Genomic DNA, 25,581 nt, shown 5'->3' with positions numbered 1-25,581 from the left:
TATTACAATTAGCTAGCTACTGACTGAATTGTTCAATTGCTGGGGTTAATAAGCAGTATTTTAACAGTGTTAGAAGCTTTTGAAAAAGTAGAGAGCTTTTATTTTATGTTTGGGAGTAAACTAAACATACTTAAAGCTAAATCACTGCTCAATGATATGAAGGTTTAAAATCTATATCGGTTCAAAGGACTTTATGGCACCTGTATTTTCCTCCTTGATCTAAATTTAAGCTGTTTTTAATCTTTATAAAATATATTTGTGCTTGTTTGTAATTACAATGAAAGTGACTTTCTCTACATAACCATCAATCAAAGGCTTGCTGAGATATTCCACATCTGATCTGCTGAGGAGAGCTTTGACGACTATCTCAGTCCCTGATGTCCAGAGGGAGGAGTGGATGGTTTACTCTTCTAGGGTGTTTACTTTTATCAAGGACAGTTACGAAGGCTGAGATATATAGAGACGATGAGTGAAAAGGTCTTGATAGAAAACAGCACATGTGGTTCTTACGATAAGGGAGTCAGCCACTATATTTTATCACCACTTGACAATTTCTCTTCCAGTTTATTAACAAGACAAATAAGCTTAAAACCTTTTGATCCTGGTTCCTTCTAATATCTGCTTACCTCCTGGGTTCGTCCGCAAAATTAATTTACGGATCTCATCGTAAGTGAAGATTACAAGACTGTATGGGAAGGCACAGAACCACCACAAGAGCCTAAGAGGAAGAGAAAAAGAGTGAGACGGATAAGAGTCGCAGACAGAGTGAAAAAGCTCAAATTCACTGCAGTCATTTCTGAATATTACAGATCACAACGTGGTGTTTAAGAAAATCAGACACTTAATTTAAAGATGAGAGTGACAGGCTAATGGCAGCTTAACGTGTCTTAAAGGGGTTATTTATCGGTTCAGTGGAGATGTGTATACAGTGCATACTTTATGGGGTACATTCGCAAAGCCACGCCCATTCCAGGGCAGTAGGACAGGAAGGCAGCCAGAGCTGTCTCAAAAAACAGGCCAAAGATCAGGATCCGGTTGCTGTTGAGCAGAAATGAAGAAGAGGAAAGAGCATATTTATAAGGCAAGGCAAGGCAAGTTCATTTGTACAGCACAATTCAACAGCAAGGTGATTCAAAGTGCTTTACAGATACATTAAAACAGTAGAAATAAAAATCATGATTTAAATTTTAAACAAAAAAGAAAGAAATAAGAACAATATAAAATCAGGAGTTAAAATGTGATTAAGTTTTGAAACTCAAGCTTCAGATTTGGAGCTTTATTCAAATGCAGCTGAAAATAGGTGTGTCTTCAACCTGGACTAAAATACACTGAGTGTTTCAGCTGATCTGGGGCTTTCTGGGAGTTTGTTCCAGACATGTGGAGCATAGAAGTTGCATGCAGCTTCTCCATGTCTCCATGTCTAAGGCTACTAATCATACAGCGTGTGTCACAAGAAAGAGAGACAGAAGCGGATAAGATCTGAACTAAACTAAGATCTAAACTAAACTAAGATCTAAAGTTGTATTTGATGATGAACTTCTTTCTCGCTTTTCTAACTGCCTTCATTCATGCTTTGATTCTGCATTTTCCCTCATCGGTCGAAGCCAGGCCCACTTACCTCATCCCTTGTTGAAACAGAGAGTTCCTCCTGGTTTTGCAGATGATAAGATCAGCCCACTGGACAACCACGATGCTGGTGAAGAAGGCCGTGTGGCAGGTGAATTCCACAATCTTTCTTTGCTCGTAGGTCTGCAGGTTAGACACACACATTGGGTTTACTCCTGCAGGAGCGTCACTAAACACTCACATGGGTGTGCATATAAGATCTGCCCCTGCTCCTTACCCACTGCTGCCCATAGCTGTCCTCCACGTCGTTGACTTCACGGTCATCCCAACGGATGCGGACCCCCAACAGGTCCAATGGTAGGAAGCCATTTTCAGCCAAAATCACAAAGTAGGTGAAAAAACCAGCCAGGGCCTGGATCATACCTGGCAAAAATACATGCAGGCCCCTTGATAAAGGATCAGTACAATAACTAAATGTATTCATCGCTGCTTAGCTAGAGCAAATGTCATTTGTCATATGTGCTGGGTTGTCGTAGCAAATCCCTCACTGTTTTTGCATGATTACCTAATAAAAATGATTTGACCTGTGCATATTTTTTTCCATAATCATGAGAATGATTCTCATTCACCTGTATAAAACAGATGGAAGAAACTCATGCTCTTTTCAAGTGTTTTTGTATGTGTCGCCCCTCATTTGGCTGGGGTTTAATGGCATCAGCTTGTTATCTCAGGGAGCTAAAATTCCAATAATTGTCTTACTCAATTTCATTGAGCTTTTATTGGTTTTAATATAATGAATTTAGCATTGCTGTGGGCCCAGTTTGCCTTTAAACTGGGGGAAAAAGGAGAACTACAATTAATTTGAGTGGGCCATTAGTCAGATTTGTGGTAAAAAGTGGTAATATCACTAATCTGAAACCGATAGGAAATGAAATTGTAATAATTTCTATGTAGGTTTGGTCACTGAAACTCAGTTCAAATAGGATTAGATAAAAAAGAATATCCAGTATCAGGTACTAATTGGGGAGATTTGATTCCTCTCATCAGTTCCGAAGCATACACGGACAAGTCCTGGAAAAAAGCTATGTAGGTTTAAAAATCCCCCCGTTCGGCTGCTATTTTGCAAATGAAAAATATCTCTCTGTCAGGACATGTATATGAGATTAGGTTAGACGTGATTACATTGGAAATACCTATTGATTTATATGAGGTGTTCTTCTATTTATAAAAAAAACGAACACTTTTAGTTGGATTTTTACAAATGACAGCCTTTTATAACAAAGGCTCAAAAGAGATTAAAAAGGGACATCACAGAGCCACGAAATAAGGTTCTGTGGTATCTTAAAACTGATACAAAAGCGAACTGAAACATAATCAAATTCATTTTAAGACCTTGGACAGCCAAGATACAGCATGTAAATCGTGTCACATCTATTGTGTGACAGTGTAGCCATAAAGCCAGTCATCAAAATTACATGAAACGATCATGTTAAAAAAAACTAAAAACTTGTAAAATGCAATATTGAAGCTCTCCAAGCCAGACTAATAAACCCACATAATACGTTGTTTTTTTAAATGCATCAGAAATTGTGACTGAAAATCAGCACATTAAGCCTACATGTCAACCTGCCGACTGTTGCTCTGCTCTAATAAAATCCTGATTTTATAACCGCAGCGTCATCAGGCAGAATCCATCGAAGTAGGTTAAAGACAACGCCTGTGCAGGGAGTTTCTCTATATTCATACGGATGATGATCTCCAACAGATAAAGTTATAGTGGGACCAGGAAATGGAGATTACACCAAAACATGACAACTGTATCATCAAAAAGTGCCTTTTTCAGGCATCTGTCTCATGTTTGTCTCTGGGGTTAGGGTTAGGATTAGACTGTTGCTTCTTTTGTTTGTAAAGTATTAGCTCCAGATAGATGAGGACTGGAACAACTTTATTTTTCTGAAAGTGCGCCTAACATTTTCAGCATGATGGGCATCTTATTTCAGAGCTTAAATCCTCACTTACAGTAAGGATGACGGTTATAAATGAGTGTTCATTATGTTGGTGAATTAACATCCCACAGCCGATCAGTGTTTGCACTGAATGACTCGAACGCCACCTTGTCTGTATTCAAAAAGCTTGCTGTCATCTCTCAGTAGTTGAACCTCAGGGTGACATGTCAGAACAGGGATTTATAAATGTGATATGTTGTATCTTGCAAAATTTCTGCCTTGTTTTAATAGGGATTGGTATGTGTTGCCATCTGTTCTGAGCATGTTCAGTTTTAAACGAAGCCCTGTCAGAATCTGCCCTATTTAACAGTCTATGAAATTGGGCCAGCCTTTGATCTTTTACGATTCCCAAACCATATAAAGCAAGAGAAAAGAAAGCACGTGTTCATAAGGGACTCGATCCCTCTGAAACATGACCAAGATTAAGTGTCGGTAATAGATGGACTCTGCACTCCCAATTTGCTGTAAATGTCAAGACAATTAGAAGAAAATAGTGGGACTGTCTGCTCAGCCCTGGATCTATTTTCCTTAACTGTGCTTACAGAAACATTTACACAGACAGTGAGAAACGCCAGGATTTCTGATAAATGTGATAAATGCTTTTTTTTTGTCTAGTTTATTATCACTACACTGGAAAAAATGCCCCTCCAAAAATAAGTAAAAAAAACAACAAATACGAGACGTTTTTGCTTGAAATAAGCAAAAAAAATCTGCCAATGGAACTAGTGAAAATCGGCTTGTCAAGATTTCTTGAAATAAAATGTGATATTTAGGACTTTTGAGTTAAAAGTGATCTTGAAATTAGCTTAAAAACCTCTTCAAATGAAAAAAAAGCTTGTTTCATGTGAAATATGACTCAAAACAAGATGTTTTAAAGACTTTTTCACTTAACAAGATATTCAAGATGTATTGTATTGAAACAAGTCCCTATATCTGGCTGAAATGGTATTTGTTAGGCATTATGTCTTATATCAAGTGTAAAGAGATACTCAATAAGACAAATATACTTGGTAAAATTTAGATTTTTTCCAGTGTATAAAGTCACTACAAGAGGCCTGTCATAGTGATTCAGGTTTAAGAGCTGTGGCACAGAAGCACGAGACACAAGGGGCCAAACCTATCTGTCCGTATGCCATGCTGATGAGGCGTTCATTGACCAGCTTGTCGGTTTTGGGGTTTCTCGGTTGACGTTTCATGATGTCGCTCTCCGCTTTCTCATAAGCCAATGAGATAGCTGGAACCTGGAGAGAAAGAGAGGGACGGAAGAGAGTGAGCTCACTTTAAGCACCCTGTACAATAAATTAGCAGGAATTTGTCTTTGTGGCATCAAAACAAAGGCATGATGGAGGCACCAGACTAGTGTAGACACATCACTAATAATATAATCAATCAATCAATTTCAAAGGGGAGGTAGAAAAGAAAGAAAAGGGACGAGGGAGAAGAAGAAGAAAGCGACGACAGTGACAGAGGAGGAGGTGGGGAAAGGAGACAGAGAGTGAATTTCAAGACATTCATAAAACAGGAGGGTAGAAAGGTCTCTGTAATAAAGATCTTATATTGGCTGGTTTTACCAGGTAAGAAACAGAGCAATATGTCTGACTTAGGGATGGAAATCTCTGGGACTTAGGCAGGATTTCAGGCTGGAACTTGGCACTGCTTGAAACTGTGCACATCCTCTGTAGTCTGTAAATCCAGTTTGTTTTGGTGTTACACTCCTCTGACCCGCAGCAGTAGCAGAAGATGAGAGGGGAAGGAAAGTGAAAAAAAAAAGCATGTCTGACATTGATTTTTTTTTCCCTTTGTATACGCTTCTGAAAGTATATACACGTCTCAGTCTTGAAACATTCGTAAGTGTGCCTCAGATGATAAACGCCCTCTTTCTCCCACCTTTTCCACATGGCCGTGCCTGCTAAAAATAATCGTTGCACACTCCATGTGCTGGTTGTTACTGTTAAATCTCAGCAGAGCCCTCGAGCCTGCAGCCAGGAGTTGCACTAAGCTGTTAACAAGCTGTTAACAGCCTCACCAGCAAACAGGGTACATCTGCTTTTTTACTTGTGCACTGTACTATAAACACTTTTGTCAGCCACTTTTGAGCTAATTTAGATTATTTTCGTTTTTTTGGGTCCGACTGTATGCTTCGGAGCGTCCAGCTGTTCAGTCCACCAGCAATTATAAAACTTAAAGAGGAACTCCGGGGCATTTGAAGCGCAATCCCATTGCTAGAGGTTGTCAAATACTGATAGTAGGACACAGACTGGTGCAAATCGGCGCTCCCTGTGCGGAGATTGCGCTGTTTGCGCAGCCTGTCATGCGAGGCTAATCAAAACCATATGCATGGTTCTCACATTACTGGCATGGGGACATTACAAAACAACTTTATAAACAGCATGTCACTTACCTCTTGTCGGTATGCTCGCGCATGTGAAAGCCCAAAAGAGTCAATGGACGATACTCCCAAATACAAAGCAATTATATTCTCTAGAAAAACTGCGTTCAAGTATTTAAAACATTACAACAATACATGCCCAGTAATATTGTTGTAATGTTTTAAATACTTGAACGCAGTTTTTCTAGAGAAGATAATTGTTTTGTACTTGGGAGTATCGTCCATCGACTCTTTTGGGCTTTCACATGCGCGCGCATACCAACAAGAGGTAAGTGACATGCTGTTTATAAAGTTGTTTTGTAACGTCCCCATGCCAGTAATGTGAGAACCATGCATGTGGTTTTGATGGTAAGGCTTGTGACTTTATTGTCGGATGGTTTATAAAGTGGTGTGACGTTTCTGCAGTGTGCAAGTTGTTGTTTTACGTGGAAGGGTTAGCAGTTGCCCCTTAGCCACCACGTATTAGCCTCGCATGACATGCTGAGCGAACAGCGCGATCGCCGCACAGGGAGCGCCGATTTGCACCTGTCTGTGTCCTACTATCAGTATTTGACAACCTCTAGCAATGGGATTGCGCTTCAAATGCCCCGGAGTTCCCCTTTAAGGTTTTTCAATTAGGCGCATTTATACTTCTGTCAACTGGTTTGAAAAAGAAATCTAACCAATAAAGAGTGCACTATTCCTGTGATTTGAGACAGTCGAATACGTTTTTTTCAGCATAAAAAAGTTTGCTCTGCAGCTGGGAAACCAAAGAAGTTAATAATTTGTGTCACTTAATTAAAGTTTTTATTTTTTATTTAACAGTTTGAGCAAGCTGTTCCACTTTATCTTTAAACCACTGGAGACTTAGAAATGCTTCCTGGCAGTCTGATATGAGACCATTGTAATATTTCTCTAATTAGGCTACTTGTGGAACTTTTGCCTTCTGCTCACTGAGCTGTGCAGGACTCAGATTCAGGTGCACGCTGGTGTTTGTTGGATAAAAGCTGAGACATTTTAAGTATTAAGCACGAAAGTCCTTTTTGAATATTTCAGTCTTTGATTTCTTTCTTTTGTAATCATGTATTACACGCCTCAGGCAAGCAGCGTGCCAGCAGCAACTCTCATTGTTGCTGCTGGAAATACAGAAGAGAGACTGGCATCTGGAAATGGCAGAGCTGTGAAATGTAAATCTGTGTGTGAGTGTCACCCGCTTTCTGTTCTGCTTGAACAAATGGACGTCGGTGGTGAGCCAAAAGCACTAACAGAAAGAACAAATTAAACCAAACATTTGCTCTTTTTGCCTTCAGACTCTCAAATCCAACACCAGTAGAAAGAACATTTCTCCTTATGTCACCTTTACCGTACCTGCGGCGATGCAGCATGCCCATAATTAGAATTATCCAGCAAACTTGTTGGCTAGAACTATTTTTATGCTGTAAAAATTCAATAAAGTAAGTTTGATTTCTGATACAAGCACAGAAATGCACAATTTTTTCCACAACAGAAGAAAGGCTCATCAGTATTAAACGGAGTACACAGATGTTTATAAAGGGAAACTATTGCTACGGAGGGACTTTTGTCCCCGTTGGTTCCCCTAATGCTTACCATGTCAGTGCCCAGGTCAATGCAGAGGATGGTGACGGTTCCCAGAGGAAGAGGAACACTAGCAAGGATGAAGAGGAGGAAGGGGGAGATCTCTGGGATGTTGCTGGTTAATGTGTATGCGATGGACTTCTTCAAATTATCGAAGATGAGACGACCTGCAGAAAAAAAACAAGAAATACAGTTACATTGAATTGTTACCTATAATTCCCGAGTATATTATAAGTGGACTATTGCTTACACACTTTAAAGTTTGAATGATCTTTTCCTCCTTTCATACTCTTTGTCAAGGTCGCATTAATTTCAAGACACACTGAAATACAGAATGATTTCCTCTGACTGCTTCATCAGCCTATCCCCATTACTAATGGTTTTCCTCATACCATATTAGCCAGGCCAAGTTCAATTAAACGGCATTCTCTGGAGGCAAGTCTCCAGTCAAACCTCATGTCTGTCAGAGTTACTCTTCAGTGAACCCTTTGAGGGAAAAAAGCCACGTCCTCCTCAGTGTAGGTGCAAGAAGTCTTGTTTTCCTTATTTCTCTTGTTTTCATCATGCCAGTCAGCATCAGAAACGCTGCTGCACAAAGCAGTCTGTGTTCATGAACGCCGTTTCCGAACATGTTTGCTAACATTCGCTAATGTTCCCTGCTGTTTGCAGCGGCGTTTATAAATGCAGCCTCTCCACATTGAAATATTGATCTTCAAGGAAAATGCCAATAACATTGCAGGACCCTTCTTTCTATTTGTCCACCCCTTACACCGTGTATAAAAGATGGACGTAGCTACACTGACATCCCCAAAGTTTAGTATTTTGCCTTTGCTATCTTTCATTTTTTGGAGCCAGAAGTGACCAAATTTGGACAAAAGGATGGAAATGAACATTGGTTTTTGCCTCTTTTTGAGGCAAGTATCCATTTGAGAATAAAATTATCTTCAAAATGACTACCAGCATACTGATCAGGCATGAATGGACATGAACAGCATGACATCACTCTTTGATTTGTGGTCTGCAAATCTGAATCCTTGAGTTATGTATATTATGCCATTTCCAACTGTGGTCTTTTGAAACTGAACTTTGAAAACAAGAGGTGGAACTGTGGAAAATATTAACGGCAACAGGGTAGTGGTATGTAAGTCGAAAGGCAGCCCCATCCCCAAGGAAAATCCTAATTTACAAAACAGATATCATGCTCTATTAAAGAGGACTGATCGCTTGCGCCTTTGAGACAATGAATTCATGAAGAAAATGCTTACTCATGTCACAAATCAAGTGAGAAGCATCATTCTCCCAAACCCTTTTATCCAATTACACAGGAATTGCCCCCTGCTGGCCATTCAATAGAATACAGTTTTAAGGCACCTCCACATGGGCTTCATTTCTCTGACCCTTTGTTTTACATAGCCTATGGTTCTAAACCAAAAAAAAGTGCTGATGCTGCTTTAGAAGTTCTACTGGCCAAGACTCAGTTTTTTTTAGCTTTTGAAATAAAAAGAGCTGATCCCAGATTAGGCACAGGCTCTGAGCCAGAACAAAAACAGCCTCAGCCAAAAAGAATGACGGAAGTCCTTTTCGTACCTCCTAACTGCTGTGTCATGCCTTCTTTTATTCTGTTAAGTAACACCCAGTTCTACTTAAGACATGACTGATTTTTCTTTAAAGCCAACCTAGGTTATTGGGAATCTAATCTCACAGTAAGTAGTTCAAGTCGTATCTTGGTGATGTCCTAGTTTTAGTGACTGAAGTCTTGACTCTAGTCCAAGTCTAATGTCTACAGCTCACTACAAATCCCACGAGAAGTCAACCCAAATTCTAATCATGAAATGTTAATTTTGTAAGTCATTGAAGAAAATAATTCTAAGTCTCAAGAGCTTCATGACAAAAGAGCAGTGTCTTTGTTTTTAAAGTTATTGTCCTTTTGTGTCAGACTTTGCCTTTTTCCTTCCATCTTTTTCACCTTCTCTTTCTTTTATTTTGTCTTTATTTAGGATCGTTACATGTCAATCATACTATTATCACAGGTTACATCCCTTTACCGTCTGATCCTTTTATTTTAATTTTTTTATAATTAGAACAGAACATGAGGTGATATATAAAAATAAAAACCACAAAGGGAAAAAAAAAAACATTAAAACATACAAGCAAGATTTTAATATGCTTCTTTCTTGTTAAACATAGGTTGGGCGTCTCAGGAGAATATACATTTTCCATTTCTTCCAAATTTCCTCAAATTTACAGTCCTGGAGCCTCATAGAGAAAGTAATTCTCTCCATTCGATAGATTTCATATACAATATCATACCATTCCCTAATAGATGGGGTATCTGGTTTAAGCCATTTCCTTGTAATTGCTTTCCTAGCAGCTGCACTCAGCATTCCAAACAGTTTCTTCGTTGTAATGTTTGTGTTTGTTGAAATTTGGAGTCCAAAAAAAAAGATTGTCCCAGTTGAAAATTATTTTTGTTCCGAATATGATTTCTAATTCGGAATGAATCTTAAGCCAGAAAGAGGATACCTTTGGACAGTCCCAAAAGAGTCCCTGATAAAGTGTAGATATCACTTTATTCCCCAAGTTGTTTTTATATGCACTAATAAAGATCTTCAGTAGGTCATTTTCAAAAGCATCTCTATTCTTTGTCATGGAACTGTTTATGTAATGGCGTATCTGCAAAAATCGAAAAAAAAAAAAAAAATCACTATTTTTTTAATCCATGTATTCCCTTGAGTGTCTGAAAATTATTAACTTCACCCCTATCAAAAAAAGTGCAGTATGATGAAAGGCCCCCGCTGTGTACGTTTTTCACCTTCTCATCACCTTTTACTCTAGACTTTAAAACAGCTCTGCTTGTGTACAAGTCTCTTCACGGTCAAGCGCCAAAGTACATCTCTGACATGTTAGAGCCATATGAACCAACTCGGGCTCTGAGAACCTCAGGGAGGGGTCTCCAGCTGGTGCCCAGAGTCAGGACTAAACAAGGTGAGGCTGCGTTTCAGTTTTATGCCCCTAAAATCTGGAACAACCTTCCAGAAGATGTGAGACAGGCCTCAACTCTGACAATGTTTAAATCCAGGCTGAAAACAGTTCTATTTAGCTGTGCATATGACACCTGAAAGTATTTTATCTGCACTCTTCACTTTTTAATTAATTAATGATTATTTTAATGGGTTTTTAAATTTCTTTCTTTTATTTTTTTTATTCCTTTTTAATGGTTTTATTGCCTTCTTGTGATTTTATGTAGCTGTAAAGGACTTTGAATTGCCCTGTGTATGAATTGTGCTCTATAAATAAAATTGCCTTGCCTTGCCTTGCCTTACTCTGTCAACCTGTCAGTCCCGCAGCCCCCCCCCCATCCCCCACTCACCCTCCTCCACTCCGGTGACGATGGAGGCAAAGTTGTCGTCCAGCAGGATCATATCAGCGGCCTGCTTGGACACATCAGAACCGGCGATCCCCATGGCAACGCCGATGTCGGCTTTCTTCAGTGCTGGAGAGTCGTTCACTCCATCGCCCGTCACAGCCACGATCGCCCCCTGTGCCCACAAGGACCAATGAACAAAAAAAGTGTCAAGAGTAGAAAGATAAGTACCGTGATTTAAGCCACCAACCCCCCCTCACCCGCTCCTCCTGCACTCCCACCTCCCCCTCTGTCTTAATAATGTCTTTTCAAAGCAGCCCTGGGGAGATTAAATGAAAAATGGAATTGAGTAGCAATCATTCAGTGACATGGCGTCACAGTGACTGAGTCAGGGTGAATTGTAGTATGACCTCAATACACGGGCACATTTACAAGCACGCACTCACATCTAGTTTTATAATTTCGTCTCCAGGGGACATATGTAGGGTTTGATATAGATGCTTAACTTACAGTCAATCATGTACCCTACAGAGGAACACTGCTTCATAGCCGTATAGTCACAAATGGGCACCTATAGCTGTGACTCAAATGCGCACGCAGGCACAAAACCCCGTATTCATCCATTGAACCACCTGCACGAACAAAAGGCTTAAGTACATTCACAAACACTCTCAGAAAGCTGTGTTCAGCAGTAAATGGCAGGGATACACACATACTTTCACTGTGATACACACATCTGTATTCAACCACACATTCATTAATACTTTATCACAAACACACACGCGTGTATTCACCCATTGAAATTCAGCTGAATGCTCTCAAAAAAAGCCCAACTAGTCATACACACACACTGTCCCCTCTGCACACACTTCTGACCATTGACCTGTCTCTGGCAGCCTTCCACAATGATGAGCTTCTGCTGAGGAGAGGTGCGAGCAAAAACAATCTCAGTGTGGTTCCTCAGCAGGTCGTCCAGATACTCTGCGCTCATGTCCTTTAAGTCTGAGCCGTGCACCACACAGGCCTTGGCATCCCTGTGAAAAAGACACATCCACAGAAACAGTAAGGAGTCTGTGACACCAAGGACAATTACTAAGGATGGGGGCAATGACATTTACTTGCTTCTTCCTCAAAAAACACACACCCACAGTTCCAACTGAAGGAAACACAACTCTTCAAGATCCATGACTTAAATGGCTGTGTGTAGGATGCAACCACATGAATACGCCGAAACCACAGCGGCTGTGAGAAACGCAACAAAGCTGCTTCACAGCCAGTGTTTTGGCAATGCAACATAGCGGAGGAGGAAAATAGTGTGTCTCAGCATCTAAACTGTTTGTACTGAGTTAATAAAAGCACAACTATTCTTATTTGAGATTCTTCGAAATTAGCCTGGCAGCAAATCTCAGGCCAAGAATATTTTTAGTTAGCACGTCCCTGTTTATGTTGGCTAATGCGGGTATCGTGCATTTGTATGGAGCGTCAATTCCACACGTTCTCAGAAGTAAACACTGTGTAAACAGTATACAATAGAGGTGACCAACAGAAGTGTGACAAGACATCCAACATCCTTCACACAGAGGCTCTGAATACCATCTACAATTCTGCAGATGTCCTTTTTCCTGCCATGATCTTAATATCAACCGAATACTAATCTTGTATATAGGGCTGGGCAACGATTCAAATTTTTTAAATTAAATTTTATCTAATCAATCACATGATTTCCCTGATTAATCACGATTAATAACATTTGTACGCAAAATCCAAAAATGAATCCAAAAGTAGTGTATAGCTTTTAGCATTTAGTTTTATTTTAAATGTGCTGCCATATGAATGAAAGTGCCATAACATTTGTTGTGCAAACACACTTTTAACATCAGCATCTTTCTGTAGTTTTTATGTAGAAGCCTCGCTCCACTGTCTGTTTCCTTGAATGACTTGCTGCTATCAGTTGTGTGTTTTGCCTTTAAGTGATATTTTAGACTGGAACTACTACGCTGAGAAGACAATTCAACTTGGCAGTGTTTACAGATGACTTTGGTTCTGTCGACTCCGCTGTCTGGAAGAACTTTAAAATGAAAATGGCCGAGTAAAAGTTCCGTACCCTTCTCCATGTTTGGTGGATCCGCCGATTACTTTCTTTTCCGGTTCCGCAGCAGACAGCAACAGACTTTTACAATAATAAAATAAATAATAAAACAGGGGTGGTTTGTGGCGTAGTGGGTTGAGCAGGCGCCCCATGTACAAGAGGCTATAGTCGCTGCAGCTGGCCCCGATTCGAGTCCCGCATCGGACGGCCCTGTGCTGCATGTTGTTCCCCCTCTCTTGGCCCCCTGCTTCCTGTCTCTCTGAACTTTCCTATCCATTAAAGTATAACTCCGGTATTTTCAACATTAAGCCTCTTTTCTGAGTAGTCTGCAATGTTTTAGAACCCCCCTCACCGCTTTTTAGATGTTTACTGCTGTCTCCGGTATTTGCCTAATTTTGATTCTTCTCAACCTGCTTCAGAACGGCAAGTCATGCGCATGTCTAGAAAGGTCCGTAAAAGCACCATAAACGTCCGTTTTCAAAATCATCAACTCACCGGAGTGGTTACTGGTGTGCACTGGTAATCCATATCAAATTTCATTGCGAAAAGTTGCTTCTGTCGTGTTTTATTTGGCAGCTCGTTCATGCTCGCACTATTTTCTTAGCGGTGGCGGAGTAATATCAACGAACATCCAGTACAAAATGTCAAATAAAACACGACAGAAGCAACTTTTCGCCACGAAATTTGATATGGATTACCAGTGCACACCAGTAACCACTCCGGTGAGTTGATGATTTTGAAAACGGATGTTTATTGTGATTTTACGGACCTTTGTAGACATGCGCATGACTTGCCATTCTGAAGCAGGTTGAGAAGAATCAAAATTAGGCAAATACCGGAGACAGCAGTAAACATCAAAAAAGCGGTGAGGGGGGTTCTAAAACATTGCAGACGACTCAAAAAAGAGGCTTAATGTTGAAAATACCGGAGTTCCCCTTTAAAGGCACAAAAGCCCTCAAAATTATTATTATTTTCGTTAATTCTAAAAATATAAAAAAATAAAAAATTAAAAAAAAAAAAAAATGCGTTAATGCGCGATAAAATATTTATCGCCGCTAAATACCGCCGTTAACGCAATAATAACGAGTTCATTCGCCCAGCCCTACTTGTATATTGTTTCTATATTGACTGTTTACCATTCAAATTTTGTATGGACTTAATTTGCTGCTGTACCCCCTAATGGGACCCCCGCTAAAAGGCAAGTATTTGAACGATTACGCGGACAATGGAGCCCGTTGCCTACATGAGCGTGAGGAAAAAAAAGCAACATATTCTCGGTTTAACCACTCATCCCACTTTGATTCGTACAGTGTATATAACAGAAGGACTATGTCCCCCAATGTTCAACGTACGGAAATGCATTTCTTTCTGACTGGAAACATCACCAGAATCAGAGGGCAAAACTGATTTTATCTGTCTTATCTGCCCATTAGAAATGACTGCAATAAGCTCATTAGCTTGTTGGCCAACTTGTTTTTAAAACTCCCTGCCAATGCAATGCAATCTCACTGAAATTCTCTGAAAAATGTTTATATTTTTTAGAGAATGTGCTTAAGGCAGACTCCAGTCTGGGATGAAAATGCAAAGAGATTTGAACAACATTTCTGAGATCACAGAGATTCCCGTAGGAACGAATGAACTTCGGGTTGAATCATAAACGTACACAAGAGTTTTGTGTAAACAAGGCTGGAAGCTTGCTTAATAATTAACATATTTTCATTTTTCTGTACTTTGTTCAGATGCTTAAGCAATAAGACACGAGGTTCATATGCATCACAATTTCTTTGCATGTCAACCAGACATCTCGATTGAAGTCTTTTCGTTCTACTTTTTACTGTTATTTAAACTTTGTTTTCACAATATCAATGATCAATTCTTCTTTTTCATCCGCTGAAATAGTTTGTTCTCCCTCAATTGTCACCTTTTGATAAACATAGACATAACCAGGCCATTTGTTTGCTCCACCGATGCTGATCAGTTAAGATGATCAGCATCAGGCTTGACGCTCAAGTTTGAGTTGACAAACATGAAACTGTTTTGCATTTTTCTGTCTAACTCTGGAATAAGAATACTTCCCAGCCTTTTTTTTTTTTATATAAAAAACAACCTTTTCATGCACACACATCCAGGAGACACATCACTGCCCAGATCCTCAGCTGCTCACACAATCTCACATTGAGTTACTCTTAGACGCTTGAGCAAACAACCAAAACCTGCTCTGTCACACACACACACACACACACAACCGCAGACTCACCTGGGATTAACTTGGCTCAGAGGGATGTTCAGTCTCTCGGCGATGTCCTCAACCGTCTCGTTTCCCTCAGAGATGATGCCCACACCTTTAGCAATGGCCTTGGCTGTGATTGGGTGGTCCCCAGTTACCATAATCACCTGACCACAGACAAGAGGTCCCATAAATCACAAAGCTATATCCCATTAAACCCCTCTGTATCATCATCCGTATGTCGTGTGTCACAGCACCCTTGAGCCACACTGTACTATAGGCCTTTAGTGGCTATAAGTCATCCAAATGTGTTGTATAGTTACACTGGAAAGCAATGGCGCTATTAGGGGTTTGAAGGTTCAAATCCAACTGCAAACTGGGAAACTGTGTATTCCCTTTAGTAAAATATTGATATTGTGAGAAAATCCATTAAATTTAGGGTTTGTGACCAAACATAAGGGCAGGATTTGGTCACTAGACTCTGCAGCAGCTGGCTCGTACTTCCAAAATAACCTCATTCATGATTTCAGGATCAGGCTGCAGGTTTTCATTGGTGCTCCAGGGGACGCTTGAGAACCCGATAGAGGTGTCTAAAAATGTCCTCCGATATATATTTTCACAAGTCCAAAAATTAAACTCAGTTAAACAAATGAGACAAAAATAATTTACTAGGTCATTTATCAATTAGGGAAAGGATCTTATAGAAGTGATATAAAGCTGAAAAAATATGTAAACTTCCAGAGTTAGAACAGACTTTAAAGATGGAATTAGATTCATGTGTTTCAAGATTCAGTGGATCAAGTGGATCAAGTAGGCAGATCCATCAAAAATCTGACCTTTATAAAAAATAGTGGAAGGGCATCTGGCCATGAACAAAGGAGATTTTGAGGACCTCAGAAAAAAAGTTTCTTATACTCACAATGCTGGCAAAAGTGACAAAACCAAAGATCTTAAGCAAAATATCTAAATGTTTATGTCTGTCCACCATCAGGAGAACACTAAGCATCATGGGTTTGCCCGGCAGGATCATAAGGACTGAATCTTGAGGCAAAATGGGTCATGCAGCAAGAAAAAGACTCTAAGCAGAGAAGTTGGTCTGTCACAGAATGGTTCAAGGAGAATTAAGATAAAGTTTTAGAATTGCCAAGTCAAGGTTTTGGCCTTAATCTAGTAGAAATGTTGTGGAAGACCTTGAAGTGATGAGTTCATGTGAGTTAAAGCTTCTCTATTACCATTAACATTAACAAAACAATTTGTCTCATAAATTTGATTGCATTTTTTTCTTTAATCTAATGTATGGACTTGTGTGAAAATCTGATGTTTTTTAACATATTCATACAAAAAATAAAGAAAATGTCAAAAGTTTTTTTAAAAAGCTTTCAAGGACCACTGTTATTTGATTACGAACATAATATCCAATGTTTTACAATCCCACAGTCAAAAGTAAAGTAAAACAGTCGGCCTTTTCTAAAAAGAACACTTTTCATTGAATCAATAAAGGGACAAAAGAAGATTGTGAATGATGAATAACAGGCAAAACCTTTGAGTCACACAGAAAAATCTGTTCACTGCTGGGAGAATGCCCCCCCCCCCAAAGCGCAATGAATGTATGAGACCTCTGACCTATTCGTGCAACCTGGCAGATAAACGACAGCGACCATGTCTTCTGTACATTGTCCGTTTTTCCTATGATAATTTGGTTGTTTTGCATGTTTGTATTATACACATCCACTAACTAAACATCGTGGCAAATGCTACCGTTGTGTTATTTAGTCAGTGCAGTTAGGTCATCTGATTCACAGACTGCCCACGTAAGATACCATAATCATAGATTTTCAAAAGAGAGAACTCAAGATAATATGCTATAATACTGTTGCTGGAGGAAGTGGCCGGGGACAGGGACGTCTGGGTTTCTCTGCTCAAGCATGCTGCCCCCGCGACCCGATCCCCGGACAAGCGGCAGATGATGTTTTATTTGAACAGGGACAGTGTACAATAAACATTGACCATGAGGAAAGATGCTTTGTACCAGGTTATAGCAGAAGATGCTAATTTCCACCTGTAGGATGGATGGATGGACTGTTGCTGATCTTGAATGGGATTCTTCCCTCATCATGGTGTATTCGTGGAGTGATTCCTTTGTATTAGCAGACACTTACAAAAGTTACATCTTAGACAGATGCGCGCAGGCACTACCAACATACACGCCGCAATAAACGCAGACTAGCTCTACACTATTCCGATTACAATCATAATCCCAAGAAATGAATCCATTTTCATTTGTAGATAACAATTCTTGTTCGGATCAAAACGCTATTCTTATTCTAATCAGGTCAGTCCGTGTATTTCTGAAGCTAGGCTACGTCTCGAACTCAGGAGGAATTAGAGCACCGTCATCACCTGTTTCTGTACGATCTAAAACGCAGATCACTTTGGTAGATGAACAAGATCACGCTTGGAGAAATTTCACAAAGATGGGAAATGCCAACATTGAACGTTTCATATTCAGTCTGTGAAAGGCAGAACATGAAACGCTTGGTGTTGGCTCTTCAACGCAAGCGAACACATAGCTACAACTACAACTAGCATACAGTTCCTAGCTAAGTGCCGTAAACACAAACGACTCTTCTCGCGCATCACGACACTTCAGAAGCGGGTCGCTCCTGCCGAAGTTACATTTGGGATTCTCAGCATACAGACCCCTGTTGGGAGCGAGACAGGCTTCATTCGCTTACCATTGACTTGTTTAACTTTTGGTAAACTCCCGAAGGCTATAGGTGAAAATGCTACCTAGTACCCCTTTAACAGGCAAAAAAATGTAAATAAAATGAAAACTTCATCAGAGAGTAAATGTGACCATTCCAGCTGACAAGCAATTAATCAAGCGTCTAATTCTGTGGTATTAACACTTAGGAGAAATGTATAAACAGTCCACACATCACACAAATGGTTTGTTTGTGAGATCCGGGCAGCTTCAAAATCTTTTATGTTAAGTGCGGATATAATAATAAGAACTTATAGAATGAGGGTACATTAAAGATTGAGTATCGTGTCATTGCACTGCTGCGTTTGGACTCCATGCTGTAGGCAAAAGATGTGCACGACACTGAAATTTCATATCCAGTATTTAATAATTAAATCAGTTGTGCCATATACTTCTGTTTCCCTCTGACTTCAGCTATGAAAATACAAAAAACGCACGTGTGTTCTTCCACCTTCAGACTATTCACTGTCACTATGACTTGAAGTAAATTGTCACACATTTACAGAGCTAATAAAATCCTATTCTCTGAATACATCAGTGGTTACTACTGTAAGTTCAGCTTAGAGATGACTTGTTAGGTTTGATTGTTTATATAAATCACAAATAAACACAATATTTATTTGTTCCACCTTAAGCTGTGGGAACACTTCTTTACCTTTTCATTCCTTTGGGTATGATAATTCACCTAAAGAGTGTCATTATGAATTTACCTGAACATCCAAACGTGTTCGATAAGCAGCGTAGATTTTAAAAAGTACGGCCTCAGGCCATATTCTAAGCTTAAACTTAAAAACATAATTTAAAACTCAACGTCTCAGTCGAATCAAAAACACGACGAGTTAAAACGTCCGTGAACTTTTTTTTATCAGATATATCTCCAGTTTTAATCTAAACTCTGCAGATGCATCTTAACTATGTTCTGCGTCCGGCTAGTTTTCTTAAACTAATTACGGTGTGTGTCTTTCAAAAATTCATTATCATTGGAACCTGAAATGATATGTATGAAATCCCTTTCCCGTATGTGTCATCACTGCTTTGAGTTAGAACGCCTCCTCCTGCTCATTATCCACTTTTTCTGTCTCTGATGGAAGTTGTTTAACCTTCCTTTGACCGAGCTTATTACTTTCCCAACAAAACATCTGCTCCGTGTCCATTTGCAGTTGATTAAGATCTAATGAAGAAAATTGCAGTTAATCTAGTCAAGCTATACTTTACTATATGGAAGTGTTAACAAACTGCTGTCATAATATAGCGGTCCTTCCTTTATTGCTCGTCTTACTTCTTAATTTTCACATAGAAATTTAAAGTTTTTGCCCATTTTTTTATCCTTATAATGGTCTTATCTTAAAACTATCATTTTCTCCTAAAGGTGCCACTAAGTTTTTTTCTGTGCTTACACTCGATGTGCTTTCATGAGCCTCCTTTATGTAAATGATCTTAATTTATCCATCGATCGTGGCTCTGGAGGTGATCAGTTGTCATTTGGGTTCATGTTGTGATGTAAAGAGACATTTGACACACAAATCCCCTTTCCAAAAGGCTTAACATATGACGCCCCAGGAAAGGGCTCCTCAGGACCAACAATGACAGTTGAATCTGTGCAGCCAATTACCTTGATGCCAGCAGAGCGGCATTTACCCAAAGCATCAGGCACAGCGGCACGTGGCGGATCAATCATGGAGATGAGACCCAGAAAACAGAGCCGCTCGGTGGGAAAGTTCATGTCTTCGCAGTCAAACGTAAATCCTCGAGGGAACTGGGATGGAGGCAGATTCACGTGGCAGAATCCTGTGAGAGAAGAAGGATCAGTGAGGTGATTGCACATAACAGACTGAAATGACTGCCTTGCTATTTAAAGCAAAAACATTGCAGAGCCATATCAATGTGAAAGATGTATGCACGTTTTTAAACACACCTTCCAGCAATACATCATCCAATACCACTTTTAATTTTCACTGTGGAGTTTAAGGTTTTCAGTCTGAAATGAGAATTTAATCAGCCACATATATTAAAACCCAAGCCTTCACTAGCTCGAGTTCATAAGAAGCAAAGCAAAATTAAATCCAGTCGCAGTCTTATAGATTGAAAAAGTCTTCATGCCTTGAAACATTAAAGCTCTGATCATCATCATCATCATCATCATCATCATCATCATCATCATCATCATCATCATCATCATCCAAGGCATGTCAGAAATGTACACGACTTCAGGAGTTTTAATCCAAAAGGGATGGTATTCCACACTCAGCCACTGTGGCCAAAACTCGCACAAAGTGCTGAAACCTGGGCAACGATTAAAATTTCGAATCTAATTAATCACATGATTTCCCCGATTAATCACGATTAATCGCATTTGTACGCAAAATCCAAAAATGAATCCAAAAGTAGTGTATAGTTTTTAGCATTTAGTTTTATTTTAAATGTGCTGCCATATGAATGAAAGTGCCATAACATTTGTTGTGCAAACACACTTTTAACATCAGCATCTTTCTGTAGTTTTTATGTAGAAGCCTCGCTCCACTGTCTGTTTCCTTGAATGACTTGCTGCTATCAGTTGTGTGTTTTCCCTTTAAGTGATATTTTAGACTGGAACTACTACGGTGAGAAGACAACTCAACTTGGCAGTGTTTACAGATGACTTTGGTTCTGTGGACTCCGCCGTCTGGAAGAACTTTAAAATGAAAATGGCCGAGTAAAAGTTCCGTACCCTTCTCCATGTTTGGTGGATCCGCCGATTACTTTATTTTCCGGTTCCGCAGCAGACAGCAACAGACTTTTACAAAATAAAAGCCTGTGAGCAACAGACTTTAAACGGGTGGTCCGTGGCGTAGTTGGTTGAGCAGGTGTCCCATGTTCAAGAGGCTATAGTCCTCGCTGTGCTGCGTGTCGTTCCCCCTCTCTCTGCCCCCTGCTTCCTGTCTCGCTGAACTTTCCTATCCATTAAATGCACAAAAGCCCCACCCAAATTTTTTTTTTTAAATTTTAAAAAATAAAATAAAACATGCGTTTATGCGCGATAAAATATTTATCGGCGTTAAATAATTGATGCGTTAATGCGATAATAACGAGTTAACTCGCCCAGCCCTACTGAAAACGCATAATTATTGCACGATCCATAAATGCTTTTCTTTTCAAGACATTTACAGAGAGAGTGGAAAAGACCTTAAAGATACCTCAGGCAATGTCTTTTTACCCAAAATGGCTCCATGGCATTTAACAAAGGAAAATCTTATTTCACTACATTGTGTTTTCTTTTTCAACCCCCCCCCCACCTCCGCCCACTTTATAGAGTGTGTGCTGCAAAGAGGGCAGCCCGTACTTTTATGGGGACATTTTGGGTAAACTACCCTGTTTACCAAGACGACCATAATAAAACGTAAGTGCTGAGCTCAACTGCAGCTGCTCCTCGCCATATATTCCCAGTTAGACAGGTCTTAGTTGGTGCCACCACACATACCAAGCACTCTTTCTCCCAGTCCGCCCAGCTCCATGTAGGCATTTTGGAAAGCATCTCTCCAGTTTTCATCAAGCGGAATCTCCTCGCCAAGGATCATGATGGTGCTGCACCTGTAACATTTAATGACACATTCAGCGCTGCTATTGCTTACACAAACAGCTGTCTGCAGAGCAATTATGTTACGCAAGAGGATGAAATAGGTCCTCCAGCTGAATAGTAAACATCACACGTACTTTGGGAAATTATGGACCTCTAAGTCCTTTTTAACATTATTTTGATAACACTCCGAATTCATTTCACAACGAATATATGCCAGCCTAAAGTAGGTGTGTTTTTACAGGCATGCAAAGTGCATGAAAGAGCAACACTTGATCTGGTATTTGTGTTTAAAAACGGGAACAGGGGATGGAGCCGTGTGGCAAAGGAGGGCCAAATAAAGCCTGACAGCATCTCATTGTCGGTGAACCTGTAATGCAGATCATCTAAACTGATGTAGGTAATTTAATAAAGGATATGAATGGTGTTATTTACAAAAATCCCATTAAAAAACGTAGTTTTCTCCGTCCTCGCTGTCGCCCCTACTGCATCCACAGTAAATATTTGACATTGTCTCACTAATACAAATTCAGTTTTGCATGAATAAGGATCATTGGAATCTGTTGTTCTGAATAAATCCCACGAGAATGCCACAACTGAAGTGTTGACATGTGGTTTCAATTAAATACGTACAGTTAAATTTAAAAAAAATCTATAACAAATACAAAGTTTATTTCATATTTGCCTCCTTGAAAGCACATAGTGAAAAAATGTTATAGCAGGCTGACATTTCCCCACCAGACTACGCAGACTTGCAGTGACTTCAGCATGATTAAACATCTTTATGGTGATGTTAATTACAGACTGTGGTAGTTTCTATCCTAACCCTGACCTCCCAGCTCTGCTGGCTTACGTAGGAAAACAGTTCAGTTGTGTGGAAACGCAGAGAGACATTTTTCTCCGGCAGGAGGACACGCTGCATTAGCTGGGGACTATTTTCATCTGCAGATTAATATACGTCTGATGCTGCTGTCACACTTTACAGCAGCTGGATGGGGTATATAAGAAAAAATCCAAATAAATTGCAGAGTGTGTGCTCATGTTGACAAAGAACCATGTCACCCAGTTGAGCAGAGAGGCGACCTGACCTGGTTCTAACTTTAAGACAACGCTGGAGGCTCAGAGCACAGAGCACAGATTAATAGGATTGGGTCAGACTTTGACTACATGGGCTGAACATTTTAGGATGGTCTGCCTCGGAGACGAGTGTGTGTTTGCACGTGCGTGCAGAACAAATTAGAAAGTAAACAACATGTAATCAATCTGTTATCGATTAACAAACCTGTCCAAGATCCTCTCTGGCGCTCCCTTCATGACCAGACAGTGACCAGAGGGATTGTCCTCCGCTTCGTGGACAGAGAGCTTGCAGAAACAGACGGAGAACAGAAGGACTGGTGAGAACACAACAGACTGTTTCTTCTTTTGGAAAAATGTAATCATTTTGTTTTTAGAGAGAAGCAGGCTCTACTCTGACATCAGCCTCTCTGCATGGACACAAAACAATGAATTTCACATTTGGGACTGCATTTTGGGGAGTTGCTGTCATCCTTATGGAAGTGATTCAAGATGAAAGTCATATTGGATCTGACTTGACAGAGCGCACATTGAAAGTCATGTAGTCCCAGCATTCATTCACTCTCTCAAATGTATTCTGGAGGTGCTACACCTTCTATTACCCTTTCCCCAATATAACCCATCAGGCGCCCCCTCAGACGGCTTGTATCTGAGTCTCAGCGTATCTAATCTCAGAGAAGCAGACCTAAATTGCTTTTTTTCCCTCCTTAACACAGACGTTTATTTTCATGTCAGGGAACAGGTGCACAAAATGCAGGCAGGAAGTCCTTTGTTAGTTTCAACATCTCCGCCGCACAATTCACAATGGTTCAAATCTCCTGGTACACTGGGGAAGGATGCAGACACACGTACACAAGCTTTGATTTCCACTCTGCCCCTGAGCAAAGCATCATCAAAAGCGTCTGCGATGACTTTACGTCGTATGTTAACTCTTTCAGGGTGTAAGAGAACACGTGACTTTTGAACTTTTACTGTTGTGATCTATAATGTCAAGAACAAAACTGAGCTACTGCAGAGGAAGTGATGCTTATTTTTTTTTTTTTTTTTTCATTTCCTCATGTTTGAGTTGACTGTCAGAGACCTAATTTTCACCCAGTCTTCAACCAGCCGAAACACAGTCCTGACATTGTGGTTGAATCATTGTGATTATGTGATGTGGTGGCAGATTAAATAAATACTTCCCTCAATGTCATATCGCACTTTTCAGCATTTATGGAGTACAGAAATATATCATTTTGAGAAGTTATTCATTGTATAAACAACTGTTATGAAATGGTAAAAATAACAATTTTCTAAATTCTCAGCAAGTGTCCCGAATGCCAATAAAGTGTCAAGGGCCTTCAAATCATTTTTCGATTAAAAGATGCCTCTTTCGAGTTGTTTTTTAACCCTTTTAAGTTGTTCTCACAGTGTTGTCTTCATACACGAGAAGATGTGAGCGAAACCAACAGCGAAGACCATGGCTGAGCGTTTCCACCTTGACATTTTTGTGAACCAATACTTACCTAAATCACTGATGTAAACTATCAGTGAAACAAAAAAAGAAAAGAGGTATTCCAGTTCCACTTCCATGAACTTGTGAGGTCAGCATGAGAGTCTCTCTGGCTGCTTTACTCCTGTTTCTGGTCTGTTTTTAAGTGGATTTATGGGCCTGTCTTTGCACTCATGAACTCAATGCTCATCGCATATGTCTCCTCTGGTCGACCGGGGTTTCATCCCCTCCATGCAACACAAGGAGAGCCACAACTTGAACTTGCTTGTGGTATAATTTTCTCTGCAGCATATGCAAAGCGGGCGTTTGGTGAACAAGGTTTTTTCCCCAGCTGCGTGTGTCGCAAGAGCTCAGTCTCATCAAAACAAACATGTAATGGATACTTCTGCCCACAAATGTAGCGGCGTCACAACCTGTCGTTGTAGACTGTACGATGGTAACGTGCGCCTTCGTGTTAATTTCACATGACAGGAGTCGCAACCTATGAATATTAAAATGTGCAAGGAGAAAGCCTGGGAGATTCTGTAATTGTCCCACCATGTATTGTAACATGGTTTGAAAGACATTACTTTATAACATATTGACTGAAACATGTGCATTTCTGCTAACCAAGCCATTCAATTTCAAATCCAAACCCTAACCATTCATGAGATAGAGCGCAGGAGAAAAGAAAGGTGACTGTTGAAAATATATCTCTTGCATGACGATCTGCGGATTAGCACCTTCCACCTAATAAGCATTTATGACCAAAGGAACTTTGATATGGAAAGCGAACATCATCACGCATAAACGCTTTAACGACCAACTACATTGATGTGCTAATGAAGCTCCTATCTGTGTGGGAAACAATAGGAAAAATGTAGCAAACTGTGCAATTTCTTTTTGCCTTCATCATAAAAATGTGATGTTTAGCTCTGTACAACAACGTATCTGTTTCACAATCTGTCATGAGGTCGCAGGGAAGAACTAACACTGAGTGGAAGCAAAGAGGAGACGAGGTGGAAGTTACTAAAGCTGACGAGATGACAGCCAATCATATTAGTGTGAACATAAACTTTCCAAAGAGTCATTTTGTGTTAATCTACTTAAACAGAGCCCTCTGTGTTCTGAATTTCTTTTTAAGGGGTTCGATCAATACCCAGAGAAGAAGTAATGTTTTTAAATATGTCCAATTGTAGGTTTTTTTGCCAAACCCGTACAATATATCAGAGCCAGGAACGATATGTGAGTAGGAAGTCATTTTGTTCACCCTCTGTTTACGTCTTCCATTTAACTCTAGACCGTCCGAAACAAATGCGATTTCTCTGCACTGAAATGCAGAGCAGACAGTGCTAACCAGGTCATTATCAGATGTATTACTGACATTAATGAAACACTCTGGGCAGAGATTTCGAGCAGCACCCCCGTGCTTTTGTGTTGTGATCAACAATGCCGTGTGTGGCATATTGGGCACCTTCCAGGTATAAATGTAAAGCAGGATGT

At 40.0% G+C, this 25,581-nt stretch overlaps 1 protein-coding gene across 1 annotated transcript in view; it reads right to left on the bottom strand.

Moving 5' to 3' along the window:
* atp1a2a (ATPase Na+/K+ transporting subunit alpha 2a) overlaps window positions 1-25,581 on the bottom strand; it is a 47,352-nt gene that overhangs the window by 2,607 nt on the left and 19,164 nt on the right. The window contains exons 12-23 of the mRNA XM_075482796.1: window positions 22,816-22,895; window positions 21,438-21,547; window positions 19,593-19,768; window positions 15,247-15,383; window positions 11,784-11,934; window positions 10,907-11,075; window positions 7,549-7,703; window positions 4,690-4,813; window positions 1,844-1,989; window positions 1,619-1,749; window positions 937-1,038; window positions 627-718 (exon numbers count right to left, since the gene is read on the bottom strand). Of these exons, the coding sequence (XP_075338911.1) occupies window positions 627-718; window positions 937-1,038; window positions 1,619-1,749; window positions 1,844-1,989; window positions 4,690-4,813; window positions 7,549-7,703; window positions 10,907-11,075; window positions 11,784-11,934; window positions 15,247-15,383; window positions 19,593-19,768; window positions 21,438-21,547; window positions 22,816-22,895 (1,573 nt within the window). The remainder of the gene's footprint in view (window positions 1-626; window positions 719-936; window positions 1,039-1,618; window positions 1,750-1,843; window positions 1,990-4,689; window positions 4,814-7,548; window positions 7,704-10,906; window positions 11,076-11,783; window positions 11,935-15,246; window positions 15,384-19,592; window positions 19,769-21,437; window positions 21,548-22,815; window positions 22,896-25,581) is intronic.

The sequence above is a fragment of the Odontesthes bonariensis genome, chromosome 14 (genome assembly GCF_027942865.1).
Source record: "Odontesthes bonariensis isolate fOdoBon6 chromosome 14, fOdoBon6.hap1, whole genome shotgun sequence".
Lineage (NCBI taxonomy): Eukaryota > Metazoa > Chordata > Actinopteri > Atheriniformes > Atherinopsidae > Odontesthes > Odontesthes bonariensis.
This window is presented reverse-complemented; position numbering and strand designations above follow the sequence as displayed.